The sequence below is a fragment of the Protopterus annectens genome, chromosome 8.part0, assembly GCF_019279795.1.
Source record: "Protopterus annectens isolate FY-2018-M chromosome 8.part0, PAN1.0, whole genome shotgun sequence".
Lineage (NCBI taxonomy): Eukaryota > Metazoa > Chordata > Ceratodontiformes > Protopteridae > Protopterus > Protopterus annectens.
Window position 1 is genome coordinate 475069533 of NC_056741.1, and position 27815 is coordinate 475097347.

At 44.4% G+C, this 27815-nt stretch overlaps 1 protein-coding gene across 1 annotated transcript in view; it reads left to right on the forward strand.

Moving 5' to 3' along the window:
* The window catches only part of LOC122808889 (protein bicaudal D homolog 2-like), a gene marked incomplete in the record, with an annotated part of 766930 nt that overhangs the window by 148751 nt on the left and 590364 nt on the right, over nt 1-27815 (forward strand). Inside the window, 1 exon segment of the mRNA XM_044080002.1 lies at nt 10060-10212. Coding sequence (XP_043935937.1) covers nt 10060-10212 — 153 coding nt within the window.

Consider the following 27815-nt stretch of genomic DNA (forward strand, 5'->3'; position numbering starts at 1 on the left):
CTGGGAGATGAACCATTTACAGGTTACCTGCATCCATTAGAAACATAGGTGTCAAACCAGGGATGAATTTCCTGTTTTCCATCCAGTTGGCCAAGTTTCAGTTGAAATGGGATAGGGAGGAGCTCTGCTTCACATGGATGGGGGAGCCTGTTCCATAGATGGGGTAGTCTCTGGGATACATATCTCCCCACCAAGTCCAATTTATATCACAGGCAAGGTTCAAGTCTTTAGAACGGGTACTTCTGGTGTTTTGTGGATATGCAGGAGCCCATCGGAGTGGGGCCTGACAATGCCTTGTATGCCAGGCATAAATGCCCCCCTCAAAAGCCTGTAGGAGACAGAATATAGGGATAGGGCCTCGAGCCGGTCTGCATAGGACCTTTTACTTGTGCCCTGTATTCATTTAGTGAGGAACTTTTGAGAACATTCAACTGCTGGATATGCCTGGCTAGGTACATACCAAAGGGGGCATTGTACTAAATACTATGTCTGATGAATGCTGAATACAGTGGAACAATGATTTCCTTAGACTTAGATGCCATTCCTCTGTTTTATAAGTTGCTCAAAATAGAATGATTGTCTCATCACTGTAGACATGTGATGGTCAAAGGCTTAGATTATCATCTGTTGTGTCCCCAAGTCCTTAACTACTGGGTCAACTCTAAAGGGTCTGTTGTCCATGTGATGGTTACCAGGGATGGATAACTTCCCAAAGGATGCTATTATACATTTGTTTGCATTTAGTTTTAGTCCATGGCTTTGACACCAGTTGTTTGTGTCAGCCCATCCTGGAGAACATTTGTTGGTGTGAGATTCAGTGACTGCTCCTAATTTACAATCATCTCTAAATTTAGTCAGCCAGAGACCACTGACATTGATAATGACTTCTGAGAAGTAAATGCCAAAAAGGAGTGGTCCAAGGACTGATCACTGAGACTCTACTTGTGACCGACACCTTCGTAGAGGTGGACTCTCCAATTCTAACCTCCTGGGTCCTGTCTGTGGGCTATTTGGCTATCCACCGGGTGACCTATGGGTTTGTACCTAACCTCTTGAGCTTGTCAACCATGCCGGAGTGGGATATTGTGTCAAATGCTTTGGCCAGGTCAAGGTAGGCAGTGTGAACTATTTTGCCCTCATTCATTGCTTTGGTGACTACCTCAAAGAATTCCACCAGGTTGAGTAGGCATGATCTATCCTTGACAAAACCAAACTGGCTTGGGTCCAGTGTCTGGAGGTTTAGTATAATACTTTCCATGGCTTTATATATGATTAGTGAGATAAATGGGTCTGTAGTTTCCAGGGTCTGTAGACTGCGCACCTTTATGCAGAGGGTTGACTGTTGTCTTTCTCCATTCATGAGGCATGAAGCTTGTTTGGAGGCTATATTTAAATAGTAATTCCAGAGGCCCTGATAGGTCATGTTTCATGCTGTTTAGAGGGTGTGACGCCCGTGCGCTGGCCCAGTAATTAAGGAGCCTCAATCCTCGCCACTAGCACCAGTGAGGGGCGTGCACATTGAGAAGGATAACAAGGACACGCACAGTAATGTACAGTTTCCCTTAAGAGCACACAGATCAGTCTGTCTGGGTCTGGTTTCTCCCTTTCTCTCCAGATCCCCTATAAGACTCCCCACTGGCACTGCTATAGGGTTCAGATCCCAGCCGAGAAGTCGAGCCAAAACCTCCAGTACCCTCTCTGACCAACCAGTGCTTCGTGTCCCTGCCCAAGGAGCTGACACACACACACACACACACACACACACACACACACACACACACACACACACACACACACACACACACACACACACTTTGAAATTTGGTTTATATACAAACACACACACTCCTGGGGAAGGCTGGCACAGGTTCACCAGCTATGCCCCCTCCTGCCAGGCTATAAGGTAGTAATCACTGCCACCAACTACTCTTATCAGCTACTAATAAGGCCCTTCCCAAAGAGTGACCGATTTCACTGTGCAAATATTACTGTTATCCAAATAGTGTGACCCAGGGCTAAAGCTATTGGATTGGCTTGGACAGTATCACTAAATACATGCAATGTACTCTGAGTTTAAATTAACTTTAAACAGTCACAGTTGGAAGGTTTTAAAAATATTTAATTATAAATAATAAAAACGCAAGAAAAATCTTATTACTTCAACACAATGACGTTAGAGTTCAGAAATCACAGGAAATGCTTTAAAATAATGTGTAGAATAGTGTGAGATAAATATAGAAAACAGCTGGACTAATCTGGCTATTTCTATCCATCTCTAAGAGAAATCACTGTTCTAAATAAATACCTTACTTACAGAGCACACAAGTGCTGGTGAGTGGATATTCTTCAGACAAAATCCAAAATGCTCAAATCCTTTCTCTGAGAAAGTCTTTAATTGATAAAGACCCAGTACTGCGGAGTCATTTCATATTACATCATTGTATCACTTCTTTAGTTCCCAGGCTAACAAACTCAAAATTTACATTTCTTAATGAGCTGCACCTGGCTAGGAAGCCAAAGCAAAAAAAGACGTTATACATTTTAAAATATTAGTAATTATCTTTTAAATCAAGACAATCGAATTTTCTGGCCCAGACATTCTGTGTCCAAGCTTGAGATCAAACCAGTCATACAATGCTTGACTTCTCAGCTTTCTTCCAGCAGAGTGCACTGTGGTTACATTTTTGAAGCTCCGTACAACATATACTTTAATCATAACCCATATTTCTCTTTACATTTGTAAAACAAGCCTATGGATTACATTATTATTTACAAAATTCTGTCTAGCTAGGCTGACTGCCTTCACCGAAGGTATCTTTGAATATTGTTTGGACTCTCTGATGCAGTGTTTTTGGTCTTACAGCATTAAGGACCTGTCACTAGTGATGGCATGGGGAGTTATATTTGATGATATTTCGTGAGGGGAAGGTTGAGGGGGGGAGAGGGGAAAAGTTGGAGCTGAATTTATCAGCCAGGAGGTTTGTTATATATTTTGGCACAGTATAAGTGGCTCCATTTACAATGAGCTCTGCACACAGTTGTGTATTGCCTTTGAGGTTGCGGACATAACTAAAGAATGCTTTGTGGTTGTCCTTGGTTTGGGAGGCCAAACTTGCCTCACATTTGGCTTTGGTAGACTTTTTGTCCTCCTAAGTTGTTTAGTGTGAGTGCTTTTAGCCTGCTGGGTGCTGTATCTCCTACTTTTTGCCATGATTTTCTTCCTCCTGTTATACAGTCTATTGATTTTGTGATTCCACCAGGGTGGCTTGTTTTTTGAGTTAGTTCTGTACTTCTTCCTGGTGGGTGCAGCTGCCTCTATGCAGCTATTAACATGCTTGTACAGGGTTTCTGAGGACAGTTCTGCATAGGCAGCAGTGTTCTCAGGGTTTGTGGGGGCTTGAAACTTTGCCAGGTTTTCACTTAATAGCAGGTGGTTAGCCATAGAATAGTTTCTGAATATTCCAGGTTTAGCTTGGGGTCCAGGTTTTATTTTTACTTCAAAAGAGACCATTTTGTGGTTTGACTTTACCAGAAAAGGCATTACAGTAGGGGGTGTGCAGCAGTCTCCCATATTAGTGAGGACCAGATCTGGTTGCACCCTGGTTCGTGTATTGACCATCTGGTCCAGGGAACTTGTGTTCTGAAAATCCAGGAGTGTCTGTGCATGTGCATTTAGTGTTGTATAGGATTCTCATTTAAGGTCACCCATGAATATGGTATTGGGTTGGATGGTTAGAGTTTCCTATAAGTTTAAATACATTGTATGGGTTTCCTGTGTCATAGAGGGGGACCTATAACATGCAAGGGAGTGGTATTTAATTTTACCTATGGTGATTTGAACATGGAGCAGCTCAAGTGTATTGTCCTGTGTGCCAGCCTTGAAGTATATTTATTTTTGATGTAAATAGAGACACCTCCACCTTTGGTCCGTGCATGTGAAGTAGCTGGCCTAAATGTGTGGGAGGCATTATAACCTTGCACTATCTGTGTGCTGTCTGCGGCTTTAAACCATGTTTCAATGACAGCACAGACGTCCGCATTCTATAGGGTAAAGAGTTTCTAGGGAGTGGAGTTTTTGACTATTAGCATTGAGCAGTAATACCTTTAGATTTTCTTGGTTTTGATTTGCTATGCCGGAAGTACTTTGTTTGGCATTGCCTGAAAAAGGCACTATGGGGGAAGACTGTGTTTTAGGTAATATTCGAAAGCTTAGATGAGAGAGGTGCAGACCATCCCTGGGAAAGCAGTGTGGTCTGTTATTGCACCCCTTTAGAATGACACCAGAAACTAAGCCTGTTATTAAAGTCAAACTTCTTTTGTTCATATTGTGGCATCATCCTTGGAGAAGGTAAAATGATGCTCAATGCTAGGCTCATACCAGCCTGAGACATACATATTCTGCGAGCTCCATGATGACTGTCTTCATATAGTCTAGGGAGGTAAGTGACTGGTCATTTACTCCCATATAGACTATGACCAAGTCATATTGGTAATTGTGGTCCAGTGACATGAGTGCATGCATAATGTGGTGGATCCTAGCCCCTGATGAGCAACTGACTAACTTTCTCCTTATTCAGCCTAGTGAGTGGGACATTAGTGTGCCTCACGATGGAGTTTACAATGACTAGGATGTTGGATTGTTTGGTGGGTTGCCTTATGGGCTTAGAAGTAGAGGCTCCATGAGATGTAGCTCTGTGTGTTGATGTGGGTATTCTTTTGAAAAGAGCGCATTTGGGGCTGCTGAGGGTATTTGTGTACTTTATCTAGGAGGTCTTTGTGATTTAGGAAGGAAGAAAGGAGGAAAGGGGTTTTGCATAAGAGGCTTCCAAAAAAAAAAAAAAAAAACTGGGTATGGTAGCCCAGGCAGGTACGACCCCAGCCCTGAGCAGCATCCTACCATCACCCAGAATAATACCACAGTACAAGCAGAAAATGATTGATTTCAACAAATGGCTAAGTTTCCGGAGTCATTCTAAGGGGATCCAGTATCTGTCTGCCTGGGATGACATGATTGACGGACCTCAATGCATTGCCAGAGATGGCCTGCATCTGTCCCCTGGGCTTCTGGATACTGGCCAAGGCTCTTGCCACCCCTTTAGTGCTTTTTTTAGGTGGTCCAAAGACCAAATTACCACTGTAACAGCTACAAACAAATGCAATCTGAGGGGCATGCTGCTCAACACTAGAAGTCTAAATCTCAAAATGCACTCGCTCAAAGCACTCCTTAAAATGGAGAACATCGACATTTGTGCTGTAACAGAAACCTGGTTCAAGGCAGCAGAAAGCACCCCTGCACTACCAGGCTATAACTCATTTCACACCTTTCGGCCCCAGAACTTGGACCGAAGCTCCAAACACAGTGGTGTTTCCATATTCATAAAGGATGCGCACACCTCCAGACTGGTAGCCCAACAGAGATGCTTCAGGTGCAGCTAATATTTGGTAAGACAGCGATTCAGGTCATAGCCTGTTGTAGGTCCCCAACCATGTCCCAGAATGCTCGCTACACATTCCTAAGCACCCTGGAGAATATTGGAGTCCAACCTAACACACTTGTACTGGGCGACTTCAGCTACCCTTCCATTAACTGGGAAAACTACTCGTATACCAATACACTTGCCCAGAGTTTCCTGGAATTCATTAATTGCAATGCTCTGGACCAGCTCGTTCTTACCCCCACTAGAGGTAGCAAAATCCTCTACCTGGTGATTACTAACCTGGATGATTGTTGCTCCACACCAATAGTCAACTCCTTCCTGGTTAGATCCAACCACAAAGTAATCACCTTGGAAATCCACTCCCCCACCCCTGCAAAGGTAACCACCATGAAAAACATTTCCAAAGTTAACTTTGGGCTCCTAAGAACAGAGGTGGCTAACTTCATGGCACTCATGCATATGGAGAGTAGTTGCATGACCCCCAAATCCTACACCAGTGCATTGTATGAACACTTACACAAATCCATGGATCTCGCCATACCCATTAAAACCAAGGCACCCTCCTCCAAAAAAAAAACAAAGCCAATTTGGTGGTCCCCTGCCATAAACAAATTCTACAACAGAAGGAGAAAACTGATGAGGAATAAGGCGAAGTCCCAAGATTAGAAAAACTCCCTTATCAGCCTCAGCAAAAAGTTAAGATCGCTCATCAAATTCTCTAAAGCTAGCTATGAAAACAGAACTGCAGCAGATAGTAAAGACAACCACAAGGCCTTCTATAGTTATGTAAAGAACCTACGCGGCAGTACCCAGATTTGCTCTGATCTACTGCACAATGGTACCTCCTATACTGTGTCAACAGATATTGCCCATATACTGGATGACATTCAGGGCCAATTTTAACCCCCCCCCCCCCCAAAAAAAAGGACCAGACACCCAGTATTACTGCTGAACAGGTTAAAACAGCACTGTCCAAGGCCAAGAATACAGCTTCTATGGGACCTGACAATATTCCTGGCTGTGTTCTGCTTGAACTACAGAGTGAACTGGCAACCTCACCGGTGTGCCCTGTTCAGTCACTGCCTCACCTCAGGCTTTGTCCCTACCAAATGGCTCACTGCTATAGTCATCCCTCTCCACAAAGGCATGACTACAGACTCTGGGAACTATTGTCCCATTAGCCTGACAAGTTTGATATGCAAAGCTATGGAACGCATCATCATGGACCTAATAAACAAGGATATAGGGAATCTCCAAACTCTGGATCCCACACAGTTTGATTTTGTGAAGGGTAGACATGCCTGCTCAACTTGGTAGACTTATTTGAGTCAAGTCACCAGAGCTGTGGATGAAGGCAAGGTGGTTCATACACCTACCTTGATCTGGCCAAGGCCTTTGATTCCATTCCCCACTCGGGAATTGTAGAAAAACTCACTAAGCTAGTCATCAACCCCTGTATTACTAGGTGGGGTGAAAACTGGCTCACAGAACCCACAGTGTGAAAGTAGCTGACTCCAAGTCAGACTGCCGACCAGTCACGAGTGGAGTCCCACAGGGATCAGTCCTAGGTCCTCTCCTGTTTGGTATCTACTTCTCAGAAGTCCAGGCCAATACGAAGGGACTCTGGCTAACAATGTTCGCAGACGATTGCAAGTTGGGAGCCATTATTAACTCCCCAAGTGATGTTGACATCCTACAGAAAGGCCTCCCTGAGACCAACAACTGATGTCAGAACAATGGCCTTAAGCTCAATGCCAAAAAATGTGTAATCCCCTTTGGGGAAAAATCCAGTTCGTGTGAGCGAACGCATCGATGGCAGTCCACTGAACATAGAAGGCATAAGAGCTCTGGGAACAGAGGTTGACAGCAACCTCTCTTTTGACCACCACACTGCCACTGTGGTCAGAGTCCTATGTGGCACATCTCATTACTAAGGGTTTTGCATCCAGGAAGAAGGTCATTGTCTCCCTCTATTCTTCCCTCATTAGACCAGTCAGAGTACCGTGCCCCATTTGGCATGTACCTCACTTAGACACCTGCAACAACTGGAGAGGCCGCAAAAGTATCTCACAAAGAAGATCCTAGGTCTTAAACACTTGTCCTATATGGACAGACTCTAAAAAGCTCCAACTATTCTCTGCCTCATATCGCCTTCGTAGAGGCAATCTCTGCTCGACTTACAAAGCCATGTCTGACCCAACTCTGTTAGAAATGCTACATCTAAAGAAATTCCAATCTCTCCGCACCCTACGCTCCAGAGACCTCAACCTCATTACCACAATCAACAGAACAGGCTGGAGAGAGAGGTTCATAACCCAGAGACTGCCCATGCTATGGAATAGACTTCCCATACATGTCAAACTGAGCACCTCACTGGCCCTCTTCAAGAGAAAGCTTGATGAGTGGACGGGAAATAGAAAATTCAACCCTGGGATCACTCCAGTGGCGCTACGTGACAGATGCACTGGAAACTAAGGTTGGGTGGCACAATGCCAGGGTAATCCTATGGGCTAGGCTTGTAAAGGCTCCAGAGCCATTCATCTAGTACACACCTATGAACCTGTAACACTTGCCCCATTTGAATCTGCTAACCTGGCTGACTTGAGGTTCTTAACATGGAAAACAGTTTTTTCTGATTGCTTTAACCTCTGCAAGAATGTCCGGGTTAACTCGCCACAAGTGCTTCTGGTTTTTCCCAGTTAGTGGTCTCCACAGTGGAACAGTCCGCAGAACAATTGGCAGTAAAGTTTTATGGAGTCGAGTTGCCAGCCTGGTGCTGAACCTTCCACAGAAGACGCACCACACCACACCATTTAGTGTGTCCAGTCCACCTAGAGCATGTCTTTGAGATGTGGTAGGAAACTGGAGCACCCGGAGGAAACCCACACTACCACACATGCAACTCGATCTCATTTTTCAGAGGGACGGGGTTTCTTACAGAACTAATCCTCGTGTGTAACGTGGTAACAGGGTTTACTTTAAGCCAAACTATTTCCCAGTTTTTTCTGAATCTAAAAATAAGGGAGAGAGGATACTTACCTTGGATGTCCACAAACCACTCCGGTTCTATCGTGACAGAACTTTCAGATCTTTGGATCATTTGTTTATTTCTTGTGAAGGAAAGAAGGGGCAACCTTTGTCAAAACAGACAATTTCCAGATGATTGCCTAAGGTTGTTACTGTTTGCTATATTTATCATTAAACTATTCCAGGCAGGATCAAGGCCTGCTCTGTCAGGGCATTGGCTTCAACTGTGGCTTTTTGGAAAGGGTTGGGCTTTAAGTATTCTAGAAACTGCTACTTAGTCTCTTTCCATCTCTTAAGTGTAGTTAGCTAGGGTAATCTAGTCATATAGCTTGGGCTACTGCACCAGTGATCAATATGATGAACATAGTGCTATTGTGCAAGTAAACTTATCATAGCAATAAATGTTAGAATGATCACTGCTGCAGTAGCCATGCTCTCTGTCCCTCCATTACTCTTGTGTTTTTTTTTTTTTTTTATGGGGGGGGTGAACATTTTTTTTTTTTTTTAAATTCCTAACATCGTCCTTTCAGGGCTCTGCTTCCCTCTCTCTGTTCACAGGAAAGCTCTGAAGGGATTCACTCCCAAGCTTTGTTTGCCAGCTCCGCTTGAGCTGCTGAGAGTTTGGAAACGTAGAAGGTGCTCTGAAGCTTTGGAAGCCTGGACGACTGTTATATCCTCCTGCAGGATATAACCTGTATAGCTAATGTTGCTGCAGCAGTGATCATTCAGAGATCTACTGTTATGGTAAGTTTAGTTGTACAGCTGTTCTTTACAGAGTAGGCTTTGTAAGGACTATTCTCCAGGCGCCCCTGGATCCTTATCCTTCTTGGTAGGGTAAGCTTTGGGAATCTACCCTTGTATCACTGGGGCATTGTGAATGATGAACATAGTACAGTTGTGCAAGTCCTACTTAACCGGTAACATTAGATGTTTGAATTTCATGCATCCTTAGTTTCAGCAGTCACCCGTGATCCCCATTATTTTTGTATATAGTTATGGTATCCAACTTTGTTGTGTTGGTTGACTTTGGTTATTTGTGTTAGTATTTTTGTGGCTGTAGATAGGGTTAGTTTTAGGTAGTTCTTGCTTTGGTCCTTCTTGGTTCATCCTACTTGGCATTAAAAGCTTGAATAACTGACTTTCTGTGACTGTGATCAGGCTTCCTCTGATGGGAGGGGCTTAGCTAAGTCCCTGTCATAGTCAGAGGTGGGGATTCTGAGCTCTGGATAGCTGCCAATGCGGGTTTGTGTGTAGACACAAAACCCAAACACCAGAGAGGCAATGTGAAATTGGAGCATCTACTGTTACAGGTAAGTAGGATGTTTAACTGTACTTGCCTTGATTTTGAAGTCCTATATAAATTAATCCCTTGCTTAGAGCGGCTTTTCCAAGATTTATATTAACTGCTTATTTTCACCCCACCCCAGTCTTTTTCTGTACTATCCCACTGAGACAAGCTGTTGTCATTACACCTGGAAAGTTGTAAATTGCTCTTTAAAAACTGAGCACTGGCGCATTACTGCATAACATATCTTCATCATAAGTAAATTTTACCTCTTTATATGTGATGTCTGGATTTTTCCTTTTTTTAAAGGAATGTGAGCTTATTGAAAACGAGAAGGCTCAACTTCGTGAAGACCTTAAACAAAGTAAAGTTAGAGAGATGAGACAACTGCAAGACTTTGCTGAGTTAGAGGAAGAGAATATAACTTTGCAGAAGCAAGTATCAAGCTTGAAAGAAAGCCAGGTTTGTGTTAATTTATGCGGTCATATTCAAAAGATAAACTAGAATAATGAGGTTTCTTCATGGAGGTTTATTTTTGTTTTTGGTAATAAAAGTTTTTGTTGTGTGAACATTGAGTTCTTTGTTCTCTATTCAGAAAACACTAAAAGCATCATGAAGTTGTAAATTTAGACAGTAAAATCTATAGTAATAGCCTGTGCTGCCACACTGCCATGTGTATAATTTGCTTTATCCCTGTAATAATTTTAATGAGCTGTTCCCCAAGTTGAAATGTAAGCCCTCACACACACACTGCAGTGATTAGTAGATCACCTTACACCCACAATTCACACTGAGTACATGTTAATAGTAAGGATAGGTTCATAGATGTGTACTAGGCTAATGGCCATGGGGCCTTTACAAGCCTAGCCTATAGGATTACCCTGGCATTGTGCCACCCAGCCTTAGTTCACAGTGCCTCTGTAGAGTAAAGCCACTGTAGTGATCTCTGGGGTGAACTTTTCTAATTCCCATCCACTCAAGATTTGTTTTGAAGAGGCCAGTGAGGTTCTCTGGTTTGATATGTATGGGAAGACTATTCCATAGCATGGGCAGTCTCTGGGTTATGAACTTGTCCCTCCAGCATATTCTATTGATTGTGGTAATGAGGTGGAGGTCTCTGGAGCGTGTGGTGCGGAGGGATTGGAATTTCTTTAGATGTAGCATTTCTAACAGAGCTGGGTCAGACCTGGCTTTGTAAGTCAAGCAGAGATTGCCTCTAAGTAGGCGATATGAGACAGAATAGTTGGAGTTTTTTTAGTCTGTCCATACAGGGCAAATGTTTAAGGCCTAGGATCCTCTTTGTGAGGTACTTTTGCGGCCTCTCCAGTTGTTGCAGGAGTTTAGTGAGGTACATGCCAAATGGGGCATTGTACTCAATGACTGGCCTAATGAGGGAAGAGTAGAGGGAGACAATGACCTGTTTCTTCCTGGATGAAAAACCCTTAGTATTGAGATGTGCCACATAGAATGACTTTCTGACCACAGTGGCAATGTGGTGGTCAAAAGAGAGGTTGCTGTCAACCTGTGTTCCCAGATCTCATAATGCCTTCTGTGTGCAGTGGGCTACCATCGATGAGGTAATTCATGGGAACTGGGTTTTTCCCAAAGGGGATGACTACACATTTTTTGCATTGAGCTTAAGGCCGTGGTTCTGACACCAGTCGTAGGTCTCAGTGAGGCCTTTCTGTAGGATGTCAACATCAGTCGTGAAGTTAATAATAGCTCCCAACATGCGATCCTGTGCGAACTTTGTCAGCCAGAGTCTCTTCGTGTTGGCCTGGACTTCAGAGAAGTAGATACCAAACAGGAGAGGACCCAGGATTGAACCGTGTGGGGCCCCACTCGTGACTGGTCAGTAGTCTGACTTGGAGTCAGCTACATCCACACTGTAAGTTTTACTTGTGAGCCAGTTTGCAACTCACCTAATGATATAAGAGTTTATGCTTAGCGAGTTTTTCTATGATTCCCGAGTGGGGAATAGTATCAAAGGCCTTGGCCAGATCAAGGTAGGCTGTATGAACCACCTTGCCTTCATCCACAGCTTTGGTGACTGACTCAAAGAAATCAGCCAAGTTTAGCAGGCATGATCTACCCTTCAGAAAGCCAAACTGTGTGGGATCCAGAGTTTGGAGATTCCCTATATTCTTGTTTTAGGTCCATGGTGATGCGTTCCATAGTTTTGCATGTCAGACTCGTCAGGCTAATGGGGCGATGGTTCCCAGGGTCTATAGTCGCTCCTTCTTTGTGGAGATGGATAACTGTAGCAGTGCGCCATTTGGTAGGGACAAAGCCTGAGGTGAGGCTGTGATTGAACAGGGCACACAGGTGAGGTACCAGTTCACTCTTTAGCTAATGTAGCACACAGCCAGGGATATTGTCAGGTCCCATAGAAGCTGTATTCTTGGCCTTGGACAGTACTGTTTTAACCTGTGCAGCAGTAATACTGGGTGCCTGGCAGTCTGCTGGTATTGTGCATGATCCCTTGGGGGTCAAGTTGGCACTGAATCTGTCGGCCATTATATTGGCAATATCTGTTGGCTTGGTATAGGAGGTACCATTGTGCAGTAGCTCAGAGCAAATCTGGGTATTGCCATGGCGATTCTTTGCATAACTGTAGAAGACCTTGTGGTTTTCTTTACTATCTGCTGCAAGTTTGTTTTCATAGCTAGCTTTAGAGGATTTGATGAGGGATTTTTGTTGAAGCTGATAAGGGAGCTTTTCCAGTCTTGGGACGTCACCTTATTCCGCATCAGTTTCCTCCTCCTGTTGTAGAGTTTGTTTATGGCAGGGGACTACCAGATTGGCTTCCTTTTTTTGGAGCAGAGCATCTTGGTTCTGTTGGGTATGGTGAGATCCATGCATTTGTGTATCTGTTCGTACAGTGCATTGGTGTATGATTCAGCGGTCGTGCAACTGATCTCCATTTGCATGGGTGTAGTGAAGTCACCTGGATTTCCAAGGTGATTAGTTTGTGGTCGGATCTAACTAGGGAGGAGATGACTAATGGTGTAGAGAAACAGTCACCCATGTTAGTAATGACCAGGTCAAGGATGATGTTACCGCTAGTGAGAATAAGAACGAGCTGGTCCAGGGCATTGGAATTTATGAATTCCAGGAAACATTGGGCAATTGTATTAGTACATGAGTAGTTTTCCCAGTTAATGGAGGGGTAGTTGAAGTCACCCAGTATAAGTGTGTTAGGTTGGACCCTAATATTCTCCATGGTGCTTAGGAATGTGGAGTGCGAGTCTTGGAACATGGTTGGGGACCTATAGCAGGCTACAACCTGAATTGTTGTCTTACCCAATGTTAGCTGCACCTGAAGCATCTCTGATGAGTTCTGTTGGGCTACTAGTCTGGTGGTGTGTGCATCCTTTATGACTATGGAAACACTACCACCTTTGGAGCTTCGGTCCAAGTCCTGGGGCTGAAAGGTGTGGAGTGAGTTATAGCCTGGTAGTGCAAGGGTGCTTTCTGCCAACAACTGTGATAATTTCTTATCATAATTAGCCATGCTCATTAAAACAGTTCCATTCTCCTTAATCATCTTCTATTACTTTTAATAGGTTCATAGGTTGGTAGTACATTTCTTAACATATGGGATTACACTCAAAACAGACATCTAACCACTTGCCCCAGAGTTCAAGCTTTCAGATTTCTCTGCACAGGGCCAGTGTCCCCACACTAGACTTCTGTAATAGAGAGAGAATATAAAGGACAGGACCACCTGTGCTGTCTTCATTTTGTTATGCTGCGTAGAGCAACCAGAAGTCTGTCCAACTACCATCCTAGTTGTCACCTAGAGGTGTGATAAGTAACCAGTTTGGGGAAATTTTTTCATTCTTGCTGTTAATACCTTTTGCATTGTGTTGCGAGATTTGAGAGTTGGAGGTTTTCTGAGGCTGATATCTTTCCTTGGAAAGGTCATTGACAAATATACCTGTGGCTGACATATTCCAGAAAATGATCATTACCTTTGTCTTCTGGCTTGGGCATTCATGTTAATTGTCTTGTTTGTAATCTGTATGCTTCCTCTGATAAGAAGACCATTTTGTGAACAGACTACATCTTTAGTGTCTTCTTGAAGCATGAAAAGATAAGTGGCAAAATGCACCATTGACCCTGAATCTGATGGAGGGATGTCTAAAATGCATGTGACTAGGGAATGTAAACACCCATTAAAAAAAAACAAACGCTAAAGGTAGTATGAGATAAGAGATTTGGTTGTGAAAAATTTTGCAAGCAGCGTGTAGTGGATTTTTGTGACCTAGTCAGTTCTCAGAGGCCTGATGGTATCTGTATGTATCCTAAACTGTTCTGTAAGGATCTTAAGCCTAAGTTTGCATTCCCATAGTAGTTATTAGCCCTTATATTTTGCATATGAATGACCTAAAAACTGGATTTTTAAACTGCTACCTCCTCAGATGTTTTTTTTTCCAAGGGATATATCCTCTGAAGCAAGGATGGGGAACTCGGACAGACTCATCACCTGTAACATAGGCAAGCAAGACATGTATTTGAGAAGCACAAGTCAAATGTTGCTGTTCTAAGTACAGTTGAAGAGCGCAAGCCAAGTGTTCTGCCACATCTGAGTCAGAAGATGGCCATAGAGATCTCTCATTGTTCTAAAAGGTTATGTCCCAGAATTAGGGGATGGGTCCAGTGGCTGTGTTGGAGGGCATGGATGGTCTTCCAAACCACCGTATATCATTTATAGTCGAACCTTGATGGAGCCAAGGTGTTTGCAGAGACGCTGGTTCTGTGGAGTTGCAGGATGTCAAGTAGTGCAAAGTGTGTTGCCTTTATTTTCAATCTCAAAGGAACCGATGCGAGTGCAAGGTCAGGACCGCTAGTCTGAGACTTCAGACCAGTGATTATATTGTTTAAGAATCTTTGAGGTCTCAAGTTGAAAAGTATGCTTGGAAATCTAGGTGCCGAAAGGCTCATTGTGTACAGCTTTGGGTTTTATGAGGGATGAGTACAAGGGAGATAACTCTTACTTTGCTCATTAGATGTTCTCTAGAATGTTTTCTGAACTTTTGTGAAGACGTGCTGGCCGGATATGGAGTTGTCGTCTGGAATGTGGGCACCTTGACAATCCGGGTGTAAGGGTTTATTTGTGTGACAGGAGGTGGGAACACTGCCAAATAGTACATTTTTAGCATTTAGTGTATGGCCATTGTCAATGTATAGAAGGCAGTAGACAAAGGAACAGGTCAATTAGAACTCAGCAGTGAGTAAACCCAGAATTTGCTTAAAAAAGTGAAAGTTATCACTTTGGCTAAAATTCAGTTGCTTGGTAGTAATTACACTGACTGGATGCCAGGAAAAAAGACATTTGGGGAAAGTAAGCGGTAGTCGACCAGTTGTGACTTGGAAGAACCTTATGGCTGTTTACCAAAAACAGTTCAAGCTTCATCTTTAGTATAGGAGATGGCCTCCAGTAATTTAGAGGAAAACTAAATTGAATGTACTCTGGTGTTTTAAGTGAGACACTGTAGAGCTATACAAAGTAAAATTACAAAAGGGTGCGCATAGGGTGTGGGTGCCACTTCAACAGTGACCATCATCTAGAGCTGTGGTTTACACTACTGGGTTACTAGCCTTGCCATGGCAGTTCCTCCAGACGACGCACTCGCATGCACACTCTAACAGTCAATTTAGTGTGTTCAGTCCACCTACTGCAGGTCTTTGGAATGTTTGAAGAAACTGTAGCACCAGGAAGAAACCCACAGAAACATAAGGAAGGCATGCAGATACCGCACAGAAGGCATCCTAGCCAAGAATCGAACCAGTGGACCTCTGAGGTAACAACACTGTCTGCTGCGCCAGTGTGTGAGGGTTGTGGATGGATGGACAAAAGGCTGAAAATATAGAACGAGATGTAATTGGCTGTTCAGATAAACTGAAAGGTGCAGAAATTTGAGACTGTTCATTGTTGTCCACACATCTGGCAATGACAGTTTGGAAGGTTTAGTGTAGGTGTTTCATATAGTCTTCAATTGTTTCACATAGGTAAACAGTGTGATGCATTGCAGGTCTGACCAGTGTCCATTACCAGGACCACCATAATTGTGTAAGTGTGTTATGGCAGATGGCATGCAATTAATGTGTTCCGTGTGTTATCAAGCCTGGTAAATCTCACCTGACACAGGCTGCTGTTGCTGCAAAACGCCAGAGGTACCTAAATGGGAGGGTCACAGCAGTAAGATAATTTATCCACATCTGTGTGGTAGCTACAGGGTGCAATGTCCATGTTAGCACATAAGTCAGTACAATACACTATACTACGGAGTATGCACATCTGTGCATACATAGAGTAGCAGACTATAGTATGTGGCAAGTGTGCATACATGTCTTGCATATGATGTTACATCACATATTGTACAGTAACACATGTAACTATGTGATCTGATATTGTTAATCCTCGTTCATTCCTTATGCATGGGTATCTGTTCCGAGCTCTGAACAGAGCCAGCCATTTTCTAAGCTCCCGTCAGCTTCAAACTCTCGAGCTAAACTCTTACCCACAGTCTCCCTCTCCCTGTTACCCCAGATTTCATTTTGCCGCATTGCCATTCGGTCATGTCAAGCTACTTCTCTTGAGCTAAGTACAGTCAATTGTTGTTTAATAGCTTTACAGATTACTTTTTCTGTCAGAAAAGTTCATATTTTATTCTTACCCTATCGCATCTAGCGTTCATAATTTCTTCAAGTTTTTCTGCTTTTTTCTTTACCACTTTTACCGTGAGATATTCTCTCTACCATCGTTGGTAATCCTTTTCTATTAATTAATTTGCTGTCATGGCAGATAAGAAAGGCAGTCCGGGGTTTAAGCAGTGTTCTGATTGTGGACACACACTGCCTACTTATGATGCGCACACTCTTTTGTGTGTTTGTTTGGGAGCTTCCCATTTGTCTGTTGACCCACCCTGTACTATTTGTGAGAACTTTTCTAATAGAACCTTGTTGGAAAGGAAAAACAAGCTGTTACTGAAGGGACTTCTAAAATCTCCCTTTTCAGAGGCTATTTCTGGGTTTGAGGCCTCAACCCCTCCTAGAGCCCATAAGAAAACCTTGGATGTTCCTACTAAGGCTAAATCTTTGCCTTTGTCCCCGGCTGGGGACACCCGCCAACCAAAACCTAAAAAGGCTAAAGATGTTCGTGTTTCACTGTTGCAGTCATTACACTTGGGTTATCCTGCTGGCAGGCTACCTGCAGTCGGCCAGAGTTCCAAAGTCTAGGTCTGGCGTCGGTTGCTGTCGCCTCTTCCCTGACGTCAGTGTGCCAGGGGTATAAAAGATGCAGCCGACGCCATTTTCTCCAGTCTTTCTTGCCGCGCGGTGCCCGAAGCAAAAGCAGTTCGCAAGTGCCGGTCAGCCGATTCCTGAGATTTTTGAAATAGAGTTTTGGAACCGAAGTCTTCAATAAAGCTAAGTATCCCGTTGGGGAAACTTTCTTGCTCCAGACCGATGTCAGTAAAAGTTAATAATTGTATTTCTTGTGGGGAAGCAAATACCTCATAAGGACTTTCACTCTTAGTGTATTCCTTGCCTAGGCCCTGGCCACGGCGTTACTAGTTGTCGGTTTTGTGGTAGATTCAACAAATGCACTATTAAACGTCTGTTTGATTTTGCTTTACATTATTTTGGCCGAAGGTTTAATTACATAATGCAGTCAGAACAACCGACTGGAATTTATAAAAAAACGCAAAGACAAAGATAAGGACAGGCATCCGAGGTCCAAAACCGGCGACGAAGCCTCTTCTAGGCCAGTCGCCGGTTCGCCTGTTCTCAGTGAGGAGCTTTCGCAGCCCCTGACACCTGCTACCTCAGAGCCACAGGCCATAATCGACAGCCACGTGGAGACAGAGGCCTGTGGAAACTCAAGGTATTGGGCCTGCGGAAACTATTCCCTCAGATGGGTCCGGAGCCGCTGAGCAGGCATCGGCTTCTGAGGGTGTTTTCAGACCTTCACAGCTTACTATTAAGTCCACTACAGCAGCCAAGGCAAAGTCAAAAACACCATTAAAGACAAGAAAACAAGTACAGCATTCTCCTGAACAGTCATCCATGCCAAAGAAGCAGATGCTTAAAATGGCCGAAGACCTAATTACTTTAATCAGGGGTTCCCATCCCCCTCCTGACAAAAGGCCTAGGCAAGACACTGACTGATTCCTCTGACCAGGTTTCTATTTCCTCTGATTCCTCTTCTGATCAGGGATATTCTCTCCCTCCCTATAAGGACTCTGATGCAGAAGAGTCTATGCCCTCAGCCTCTCCGCTTGAGGATTATTCTTTTGGGGAAACCCTGCACACCATGAGGGAGCATTTCCATTGGGAGAGCCAGGATTACTCAGAATCCAAGAAAAGGCTCAGATTTTCTTTTATTGCCTCATCACAGGCCCCTGGCTATTCCCCCTGTGCTTGATATTGTTGTTGATGTTTTCAGTCTGCCTCCTGATACTACAGGATCCCTGACTCTCATAAATTTCTTTACAAAAACCCTGCTGCAGACCCAGAAACAATTTCTCAGGGTCCTAAAGGGGTTAAGGCTTCCACCGCTAAAAATCCTGTCCCCTCGGCTAGGGATTCCAGAGCTCTGGATAGATGGGGGAAAAAAGTTTACACTTCGGCTACTTTAGCTGTAAGGGCTTTAAATTGCCAGTTTCACATGCTTAAATATCAACAGTATCTCCTGTCCTTGTTAAAACAGAAAATGGTTACAAACTCTGAAAGTTCTGACAGTAAGGAAATGCAGGATTTATTGCATGCAGTTGAACAAGTGGGAAAGCATACTCTTCAATGTGGTTTTGATTCATTAGAGGCTTCTTGTAGAGCCGCAGTTACAGGCTCTGTCATTCGTAGGCATGCTTGGTTGAAAGAACAAAGTTTACCTGAACATGTTAAAGTAAAATTATTGGATGCTCCACTACAGCATGATACTTTGGTGTTAAGGCAGAAGAGGTGTTAAAGAAAATGGAGGATAAAGCAAAATCAATACAGGCAGTAAAGGATTTCTTACAGGTTCAACCACCTAGGTTTAGCAGATACTGGCCTTCAAAAAATTGGTCCTTTCCGGTATCAGACAGACCACAAAGAAGCAGATACAGATTCCCAAGAGGCAGATCTCAGCCCCAAGGCTCCTACAGACCAAAACAATGGGGTGCTTCAGCCCCCAAAGGAGGAGAAGACCAATCACAACCTTATAGGAAACAGTCCCAATGACTTCCCTCTGCAAATGCCAAGCACTTATCTTTTGGCAGCACCCCTAGGGGGCAAGCTAGCACTTTTCTCAAAAAATTGGCACATAATCGCCTAGGACAAATGGGTACTGAATATTGTTTCTCAGGGTTACAGGTTCCACTTTCACACCCTTCCAAAATCAAAAGGTATGCCGGACCTGCCACAAAACCAATGGGCAGAGGCACAAAAACAAATTGCTGCTCTCCTGGACATATGGGAGCTATTCAACGAGTACCACAGCAAGAACAGGGACAAGGATTTTACTCAAGACTTTTCCTAGTACCCAGAAAGGACAAAGCCTGGAGACCAATACTGGACTTGTCAATCCTAAATACTTTCCTGGATGTTCCAAAATTCAAAATGTTAACACTACAGCAACTTCTACCCATGCTGGGCAAGAAGGCTTGGCTAGTTACTTTGGACCTCAAGGAGGCATACCTGCATGCCCCAATCAGACAATCTTGCAGAAGATACCTCAGATTCATAGCTGGCTCAATGCATTACCAATTCTCTGCACTGCCCTTTGGCTTATCTACTGTGCCCAGGGTCTTCACAAAATGCCTGGCACCAGTAACTGCATTCTACAGACAAAAAGGAATTCAAATATATCCCTACTTTGACGACTGCCTCATTCAAGCAGAGAGCAAGGACATTCTTCTAAAGCATCTGGAGTTTGTAAAAAGGTTACTAGTTTGCCTAGGGTACACAGTAAACGAAAATAAATCAAAACTAGTGCCCTCTCAAGAGATAATATTCCTGGGTGCAAGCTTAAGTACAACTGCCCAGATGGCTTATCTCACGCCAGACAAAGGCAACTGACTCATTACTTTCATATGATGGCAACAAAGACTCTGCTCCCTGCAAGAAAAATTCTGCAGGTCCTGGGCTTCATGGCGTCCTGCATTCTACTAATTCCATATGCAAGACTGCATATGAGGAGACTACAATGGTATCTAAAAAGTGTTTGGACTCAACATTGTCACAGCCTGGAAACGATCATAACTTTAATTCCCTGCCTACAACATGAGTTTCAATGGTGGTCCCAGGCCTGTCACCACAACAAGGGGACAGCCTTTCATCTTACCCACAGCCAGGCAGACAATAGCAACGGATGCATCGGATTATGTCTGGGGGGGGGGGGGGGGGCACATATAGCAGGAAAATGTATTCAGGGCACATGGCCCAAGGAACAAATGCATCTTCACATCAATCAAAAAGAGATGCTAGCTGTACAGAATGCCCTGACAGCTTTCAAGGACCTACTACATCCAGGACAACTATTACTAAAGACTGACAATACCACTGGTATGTGGTACATAAACAAGCAAGGGGGCACATATTCCTACCCCCTATGCAGGCAAGCCATGACTTTGTAGATCACAGCAGTGACCTATCAAGTACATCTGCAGGCACAATTCCTGCCAGGAACAAAAAATACACTGGCAGACGAACTAAGCAGAAATCTCATGGATCCGCACGAATGGAAACTAAATCCACAGGTGTTCAGCATGATAACAAGGAAATGGGGACGCCCAGACATAAATCTTCTTGCCTCCCCTCACAATTGCCAACTACAGAAATTCTGCACAAGAACTTATTACTCTCAAGCATGGAAAGTGGATGCTCTGTCATTCAGCTGGAAAACCATGACAGTTTATGCCTTCCCTCCACTGCCTCCTCTTACCAAGGTGCTCCTAAAAGTCAGACGAGAGGCCAAAGATGATCCTGATTGCCCCATACTGGCCACGCCAGTACTGGTACCCAATCCTAAAGAGCTTGTCTCAAGGCTTAGCCTGGCCTTTGCCTCAAATTCCTCATCTTCTGACTCAACAAAACAATCAGATTCTGCACAGTCAACTCAGAACCTTAAATCTGGCTGCATGGCAGATAATATAGCCACTCAGACCACACCTCTCTCTAAAGCTGTTATGGATGTCATTTTAGAAGCCAGGAGGCCCAGCACTAGGAAATCTTATGCCGAAAAATGGAAGAGATTCTGTGCTTGGAACCAGGCACAAGGACTCGAACCACTTGTTCCAAATATACCTCAGATTTTACAATACCTAACCAAGATGCTGGACAAAGGCCTATGCTTCTCATCAATTAAGATCCATGCCTCTGCCATTTCAACACAGAACCTCCAATTTTCTCTCATCCACTACTAAGACCGTACCTCAGAGGGGCAAAAAAATAAGACCCCCAAGAGCACCGATACCTACATGAGACCTCAATTTTGTTTTAGAAAAGCTCACACTGCCTCCTTTTAAGCCAGCCAATACAGCTGATATAAAATTCTTATAATGGAAAACTGCTCTGCTCCTAGCAATAACTTCAGCAAGAAGAGTCTGAGAGTTACAGGCATTGACGGCAGTGGAACCTTTCATCATTTTTCATCAGGACAGGGTTTCTCTAAGGACAAACCAACATTTATGCCAAAGGTAGTATCCAGTGTGGCTCTTAACCAAACCATTCATTTGCCAACATTTTATCCAAATCCCCAGAGTAAAGGGGAGAGACTTCTGCACGCTTTAGACATACACAGACAGCTATGCTTCTATTTGGACAAAACAAAAGCTTTCAGAAAAACTGAGCAACTGTTTGTAGCTTATGCTGCAGGATCACAAAGAAAGCCCATCTCAAAGCAGACTGGATAGGACACTGCATTCATTTCTGCTATTCACGACATAGTAAGCCAGTGCCTAAGGGCATTAGGCCACATTCAACCAGAGCAGCAGCCACTTCAGCAACCTTCCTCAGAGGAGTACCAACCAAAGACATTTTAGAGGTTGCAACCTGGAGTTCAGTGCACACTTTCACCAAGCGCTACCACTTGCCTCCCTACTCTAAATCCAGAGCAGGCTTTGCCACTGCAGTTCTGCAGGGCCTTGTAGCCTCTCCTAATCCTATTTAGGCCCAGCCACCCAACCTCAGCTTTGGGATTCAATCCAGGTGTAATGACTGCAACAGTGAAACACGAACATAGTACAGTTGTGTACCTACCATAAATGTAGATGTTAGTGTATTCACTGTTTCAGTCCAGGTTACCCTCCCACCATCCCCCTTTCTTTTGCTGGGTCTTATCTGTACGTCTCTATCCTATACAACCTTTTTTGGTGTATGTTATTTCTGTGCATGCATTTATTTTTGCTATATTTTTCAGCCTACTTATTTGGGGCACCTGACATCTGGGGCAAGAAAAACTGAAGAAAATGGCATCGGCTGCATCTTTTATACCCCTGGCGCACTGACGTCTGGGAAGAGGCGACAGCAACTGATGCCGGACCTAGACTTTGGAACTCTGGCCGACTGCGGGTAGCCTGCCAGCAGGATAACCCAAGTGTAATTACTGCAGCAGTGAATACACTCTAGCATCTACATTTATGGTAGGTGCACAACTGTACTTTTCTGCTCCGGAGCTCTGTCAGCCCCAGTGCTTTCGGTGCCTAGACCTTCGGCACCGAGGCCTTCGGCTCCATTAGTGATTTCGGCTCAGTCTTCTCCTGCAGCCTTCTATATATCGGCACTGAGGGGCTCCCCTGTTCAGACCATTACCACTGTATCGGCACCGACCGTTCAATCGGCACAGACTTTGACCGTGTCTGCTCAGAGATCTTCCTCGGAACCGACACCTTTATTGTTGACTCCAGATGTCCTTCAAGGATGCATCTGCAGTCATTACAAATGGGTTGTCCTGTCGTCAGGCAGCCCTTCGGTCGGCCGGATTCCACAGTCTGGGTCTGGCCTCGGCTGGTGTCGCACTTCACCCGACGTCATAGCTGCAGTTATTCGGGTATAAAGGCATCAGCCGATGCCATTTTCCTCAGTCTTTCTTGCCGCGTGGCGCCCGAAGCAGAAGCTGTTCGCAAGTGCCGGTCGGTCAGATCCAGAGATTACTACTACCGAATAATACTTTGAAGACTTCTAAAAAGCTAAGTACCCCGTTGGGGACTCTTTCTTGCCTCAGCCGATGTCAGAGAAAGTGAATAACTGTTTATCTTGTGGGAAACAAATACCTCATAAAGGTTTCCACTCCTACTGTATACATTGTTTAGGCCCAGACCACGACGTAGCAGCTTGTCTAGCCTGCGCTTCTTTTAACCGACGGACGCTTAGACGTCGGTCGGAGTTTGCTGAACAAATTTTCGGCTCTGATTTTACCTACATTATGCTGTCGGATCCTCCGACAACGCAAATTTCCAAAAAACGAAAAGAAAAGGACCGACACTCGCGGTCTCGGCAGAAACCGTGATTAAGCAAACCGCGAGTGTCTCGGTTTCGGCCGAAACCGAGCAAGCTGTTCTTTCTCCAGCCGAAACCATGCCTTCTACCGAGGCCTCCTCTAACCTGGTAGAATCAGCTTCTGAAATCCAGCCTTCTGTTGCGGTTTCTCAGGAATTATCAGACACAATTCCCCTGGATATTTCAACCCCTGCACGTGGAGCTGCTAGGCCTCCTGCAGCCATGTCTATTAAGGCCTTTGCCAGGGCTAAAGCAGCCAAAGCTTCAAAAACTGTGCCTGCCAAACCCCCCTCACACAGGCCCAGCACTAGCTCTCATATGCTTTCTTTGGCTGAGGATTTAATTTCTTTAATTCGTGGATCCCAGCCTCATCCAGACAGGTCCTCTCTCCCACCTCCAGAAAAGAGACCTAGGGCAGAGCCCCCTGAACCAGTATCCACTGATGGTTCCTCTGAATCAGAACATACAGACCTTCCTGAGGCTTCTTATTCTCCTTACGAAGACTCTGATGCGGAAGAGTCCATTCCTTCAGCCTCTCCACCTGAGGAATTTTCCTTTGGGGAAACCTTGCATGCTATGAGGGAACAATTTCAGTGGCAGGGCCAAGATTTCTCAGACTCCAGAAAAAGGCTTAGAACCTTTCTACATTTGCCACAACATAGGCCTTTAGCTATACCTCCAGTTCTTTCTGTTGTAGATGATACATTTAATGATGCTTGCACTGCTCCTGATTCATTACCTCCGGCTCCTGCTAAGCCCGATAGGTTCTACAGGGTCCCGGACACTCATCACCATTTATACAAGGCTCCTTTTGCAGATCCAGAGACTATCGCCCAGGGCCCTAAAGCTGTAGCTGCTACCTCTACTAAAAACCCCCTCCCCTCTGAAAGGGAATCCAGGTCCTTAGAGAGATGGGGTAAAAAAGTTTACACTTCTGCTACCTTGTCAGCTAGGGCTTTGAACTGCCAATTTCATATGATTCAATATCAAGAGTTTATGCTTGACCAGTTAACTAAAAAGCTTTCCTCTGAAGAATCTTTAGATAAAAAATATGTTCAGGAAATGGTACATAACATACAGCAGGTTAGTAACCATTCTTTAAAATGTGGCTATGATGCACTGGAGGCTTCCTTTAGATCAGCCATGACTGGCACAGTTATCAGGAGACATGCATGGTTGAAAGAACAGGCATTACCAGACCATGTCAAATCAAAGCTTTTGGATGCACCCATGGACAAGGTCAATTCATTTGGTTCCCCTGCTCAGCAGGTACTAAAAAAGATGGAAGAGAAGTCGAAATCTGTACAAACGGTGAAAGATTTCTTACAGGTTCAACCTCCAAGGTTTAGCAGGAACTGGCCCTCCAAGAATTTGTCCTTTCCGGACTCCTCAAAGGCTCAGAGAGGCAGGAATAGGCGTTCAAGAGGCAGAAACCAAACCAGGGGTGCCTACAGGGGACGCCAATGGCAAGGTAACAACCAGCGAGGCACAGACGCAGCCACCACCACTACAACACCTCAATCGCAGTGACTTGACAGTGGCACCGCCTACCAGGGAACAACTAGAAGCACCCTTAGGCGGAAAATTAACCTTATTTTCAAAAAAACTGGCATTGCATCACAAGGGAAAAATGGATTTTGCAAACTATAGACCAAGGTTACAGGTTCCATTTCCATACTCTACCAGGGAAGAGAGGAATGCCAAACCTACCACCTACTCAAAGGACAGAAGCTCTAAAACAAATATCTCAGCTATTAAGAATGAGAGCTGTGGAAAAGGTACCATCTATGGAGCAAGGAAAGGGATTTTACTCCAGACTCTTCCTGGTACCAAGAAAAGAAAACAAATGGAGACCCATTCTAGACCTGTCCGCTTTAAACACATTCCTTATTGTTCCAAAATTCAAAATGCTGACCCTACAGCAGCTTCTTCCCATGCTGGGCAAGGAGTCTTGGCTGGTAACTCTAGATCTCAAGGAGGCATACCTGCACGTCCCCATAAGACCAATTTGCAGAAGATACCTCAGATTTCTTGCAGGATCAGAGCATTATCAATTTTCAGCATTGCCCTTTGGCTTATCTACTGCCCAGAGTGTTCACGAAATGCCTGGCATCAGTAATTGCTCATTGCAGACTTCAGGGAATCCAAATTTATCCCTACCTGGACGACTGCCTGATACAAGCGGACAACAAAAGCAAGCTAGCAGAAGACTTACAAAGAGTCATTTACCTGCTGCAAGCCTTGGGATATACAGTCGATATAAAAAAGTCAAGGCTGATTCCATCCCAAAGAATAACCTTTCTGGGTGCAGAGCTGGACACATCAAAACAAATGGCATTCCTAACTGCAGAAAAGAAAGAGCAACTACCTCTCTACTTCTTGGCATTAACAAAGCAGAACCACTTAACTGCAAGAGAAGTACTGCAAGCTCTAGGCTTCATGGCATCCTGCATAATTCTGGTCCCTCATGCCAGACTGCATATGAGAAAGCTACAGTGGTACCTAAGGAATTTGTGGCCCCAACACAAGCACAGCCTAGAAACCAAAATCCCAATAATCCCATGCCTGAAACAAGAGTTCCTATGGTAGGCTCAGGCCTGTCAATCAAACGCAGGATTGCCCTTCTGCAACAGCCAACCAAGCCAAACCATCACGACAGATGCCTCAGACCTCGGTTGGGGGGCATACATGCTGGGCAAGTGCATACAAGGCTTATGGACTCAAGACCAGCTGCGCCTACACATAAATCTAAAGGAAATGCTGGCCGTAAAATTGGCAATCCAGTCATTCAGACCATTTCTCCAAGAAGGTCAGTTGATAAGGACAGACAACACCACAGTTATGTGGTACATCAACAAACAGGGGGGCACCCATTCATATCCTCTATGCCGGCTGGCACTGGACCTATGGGATGTGGCCCTGAGCTACAACATTCAGTTACAAGCAATTTTTGTACCGGAAGAAAACATTCTAGCAGACATATTAAGCAGAACAACCACAGATGCCCACGAATGGATGCTTCATCCGGACATCTTCAAAGCCATCACAAGGGAATGGGGATTACCACAAATAGACTTGTTTGCATCCCCATTCAATCACCAGCTAAAGAAATTCTGCACAAGGACGTACCACCCACTTGCTTGGAAGGTGGACTCCCTATCTTTCAGTTGGAAAAACCTGACAGCATACGCATTTCCACCACTTCCTTTGATGCACAAGGTGCTTCTGAAGATCAAAGAGGACCGTCCAAGGATCATCCTGATAGCTGCAGACTGGCCAAGACAACATTGGTACCCATTGCTGAGGAGCATGTCTCGGGAACAAATATGGACACTACCCCCAATCCCATTACTGTTAACACAGAACAACTTCAACATCCTGCATCCAAACCTGAAAACTCTGCAGCTAACCGCCTGGAACATTACATAACAGAAAATAACCCAAATTTATCCCAAAGGGTTAAATACATAATCCTGGAGGCTCGCAGACCTTCAACAAGAAAGAATTATGCAGCAAAATGGAAAAGATATCTCATTTGGAGTACTGCAAAGGGAGAAGATGTGACTGTGGTAAACATGGCCAACATCCTAGAGTACTTGGCAGAGCTCTTCCACACAGGCCTGTCCTATTCTTCCATCAAGATACATGCATCAGCTATTTCAGCACAATACAGCTTGGATCCTCCTGTCTTCTCTCATCCCCTGCTCAGACAGTTTCTGAGAGGAATTAAAAATGTAAAACCTCCCAGGAAACCACCATTGCCAGCATGGGACTTGAACTTTGTGGTAGAAAAATTGACACTTCCTCCTTTCGAGCCAGCAGCAACAGCAGAATTACAATACTTATCCTGGAAGACTGCTTTCCTGCTGGCAATAACTTCAGCAAGAAGGGTCTCTGAACTACAGGCATTAATGGCAGTGCAACCCTTCCTGATCTTCCATCAAGATAGTGTCCATGAGAACAAATCCTACATTTATGCCTAAGGTGGTATCCAGAGTGTCATTAAATCAGGCTATCCACCTACCTACATTCTTCCCAAACCCACAGAACAGGGAGAAAGACTTTTGCATACCTTGGATGTACACAGACAGTTACGCTACTACCTGGACAGGACTAAGTCCAATAGAAAAACTGACCAGCTTCTGGTAGCATATGCCACAGGAAAGGAAGGAAAACCAATTTCAAAACGGACAATCTCCAAATGGATAGGAAATTGCATTAGATTTTGTTACTCCTACCATGGAAAGAAAACCCCAGAGAACATCAGGCCTCACTCCACAAGGGCTACAGCCACTACCACAGCTTTCTTACGAGGAGTGGCTAACCAAGGACATTATAGAGGCTGCTACTTGGACCTCCGTGCATACATTTGCCAAGCATTACAATTTACCTTTATACTCTAGATCCCGAGCAGGTTTTGCCACTTCCGTCTTGCAAGGGATCCTAGCTACACCATAATCTCTACTCTTTCCTCCTCCTCTTGTTTAGCTATGGTATTCTACCCATTTGTAATGACTGCAGATGCATCCTTGAAGGACATAGTACAGTTTTGTACCTATCATAAATGTAGATGTCCGATA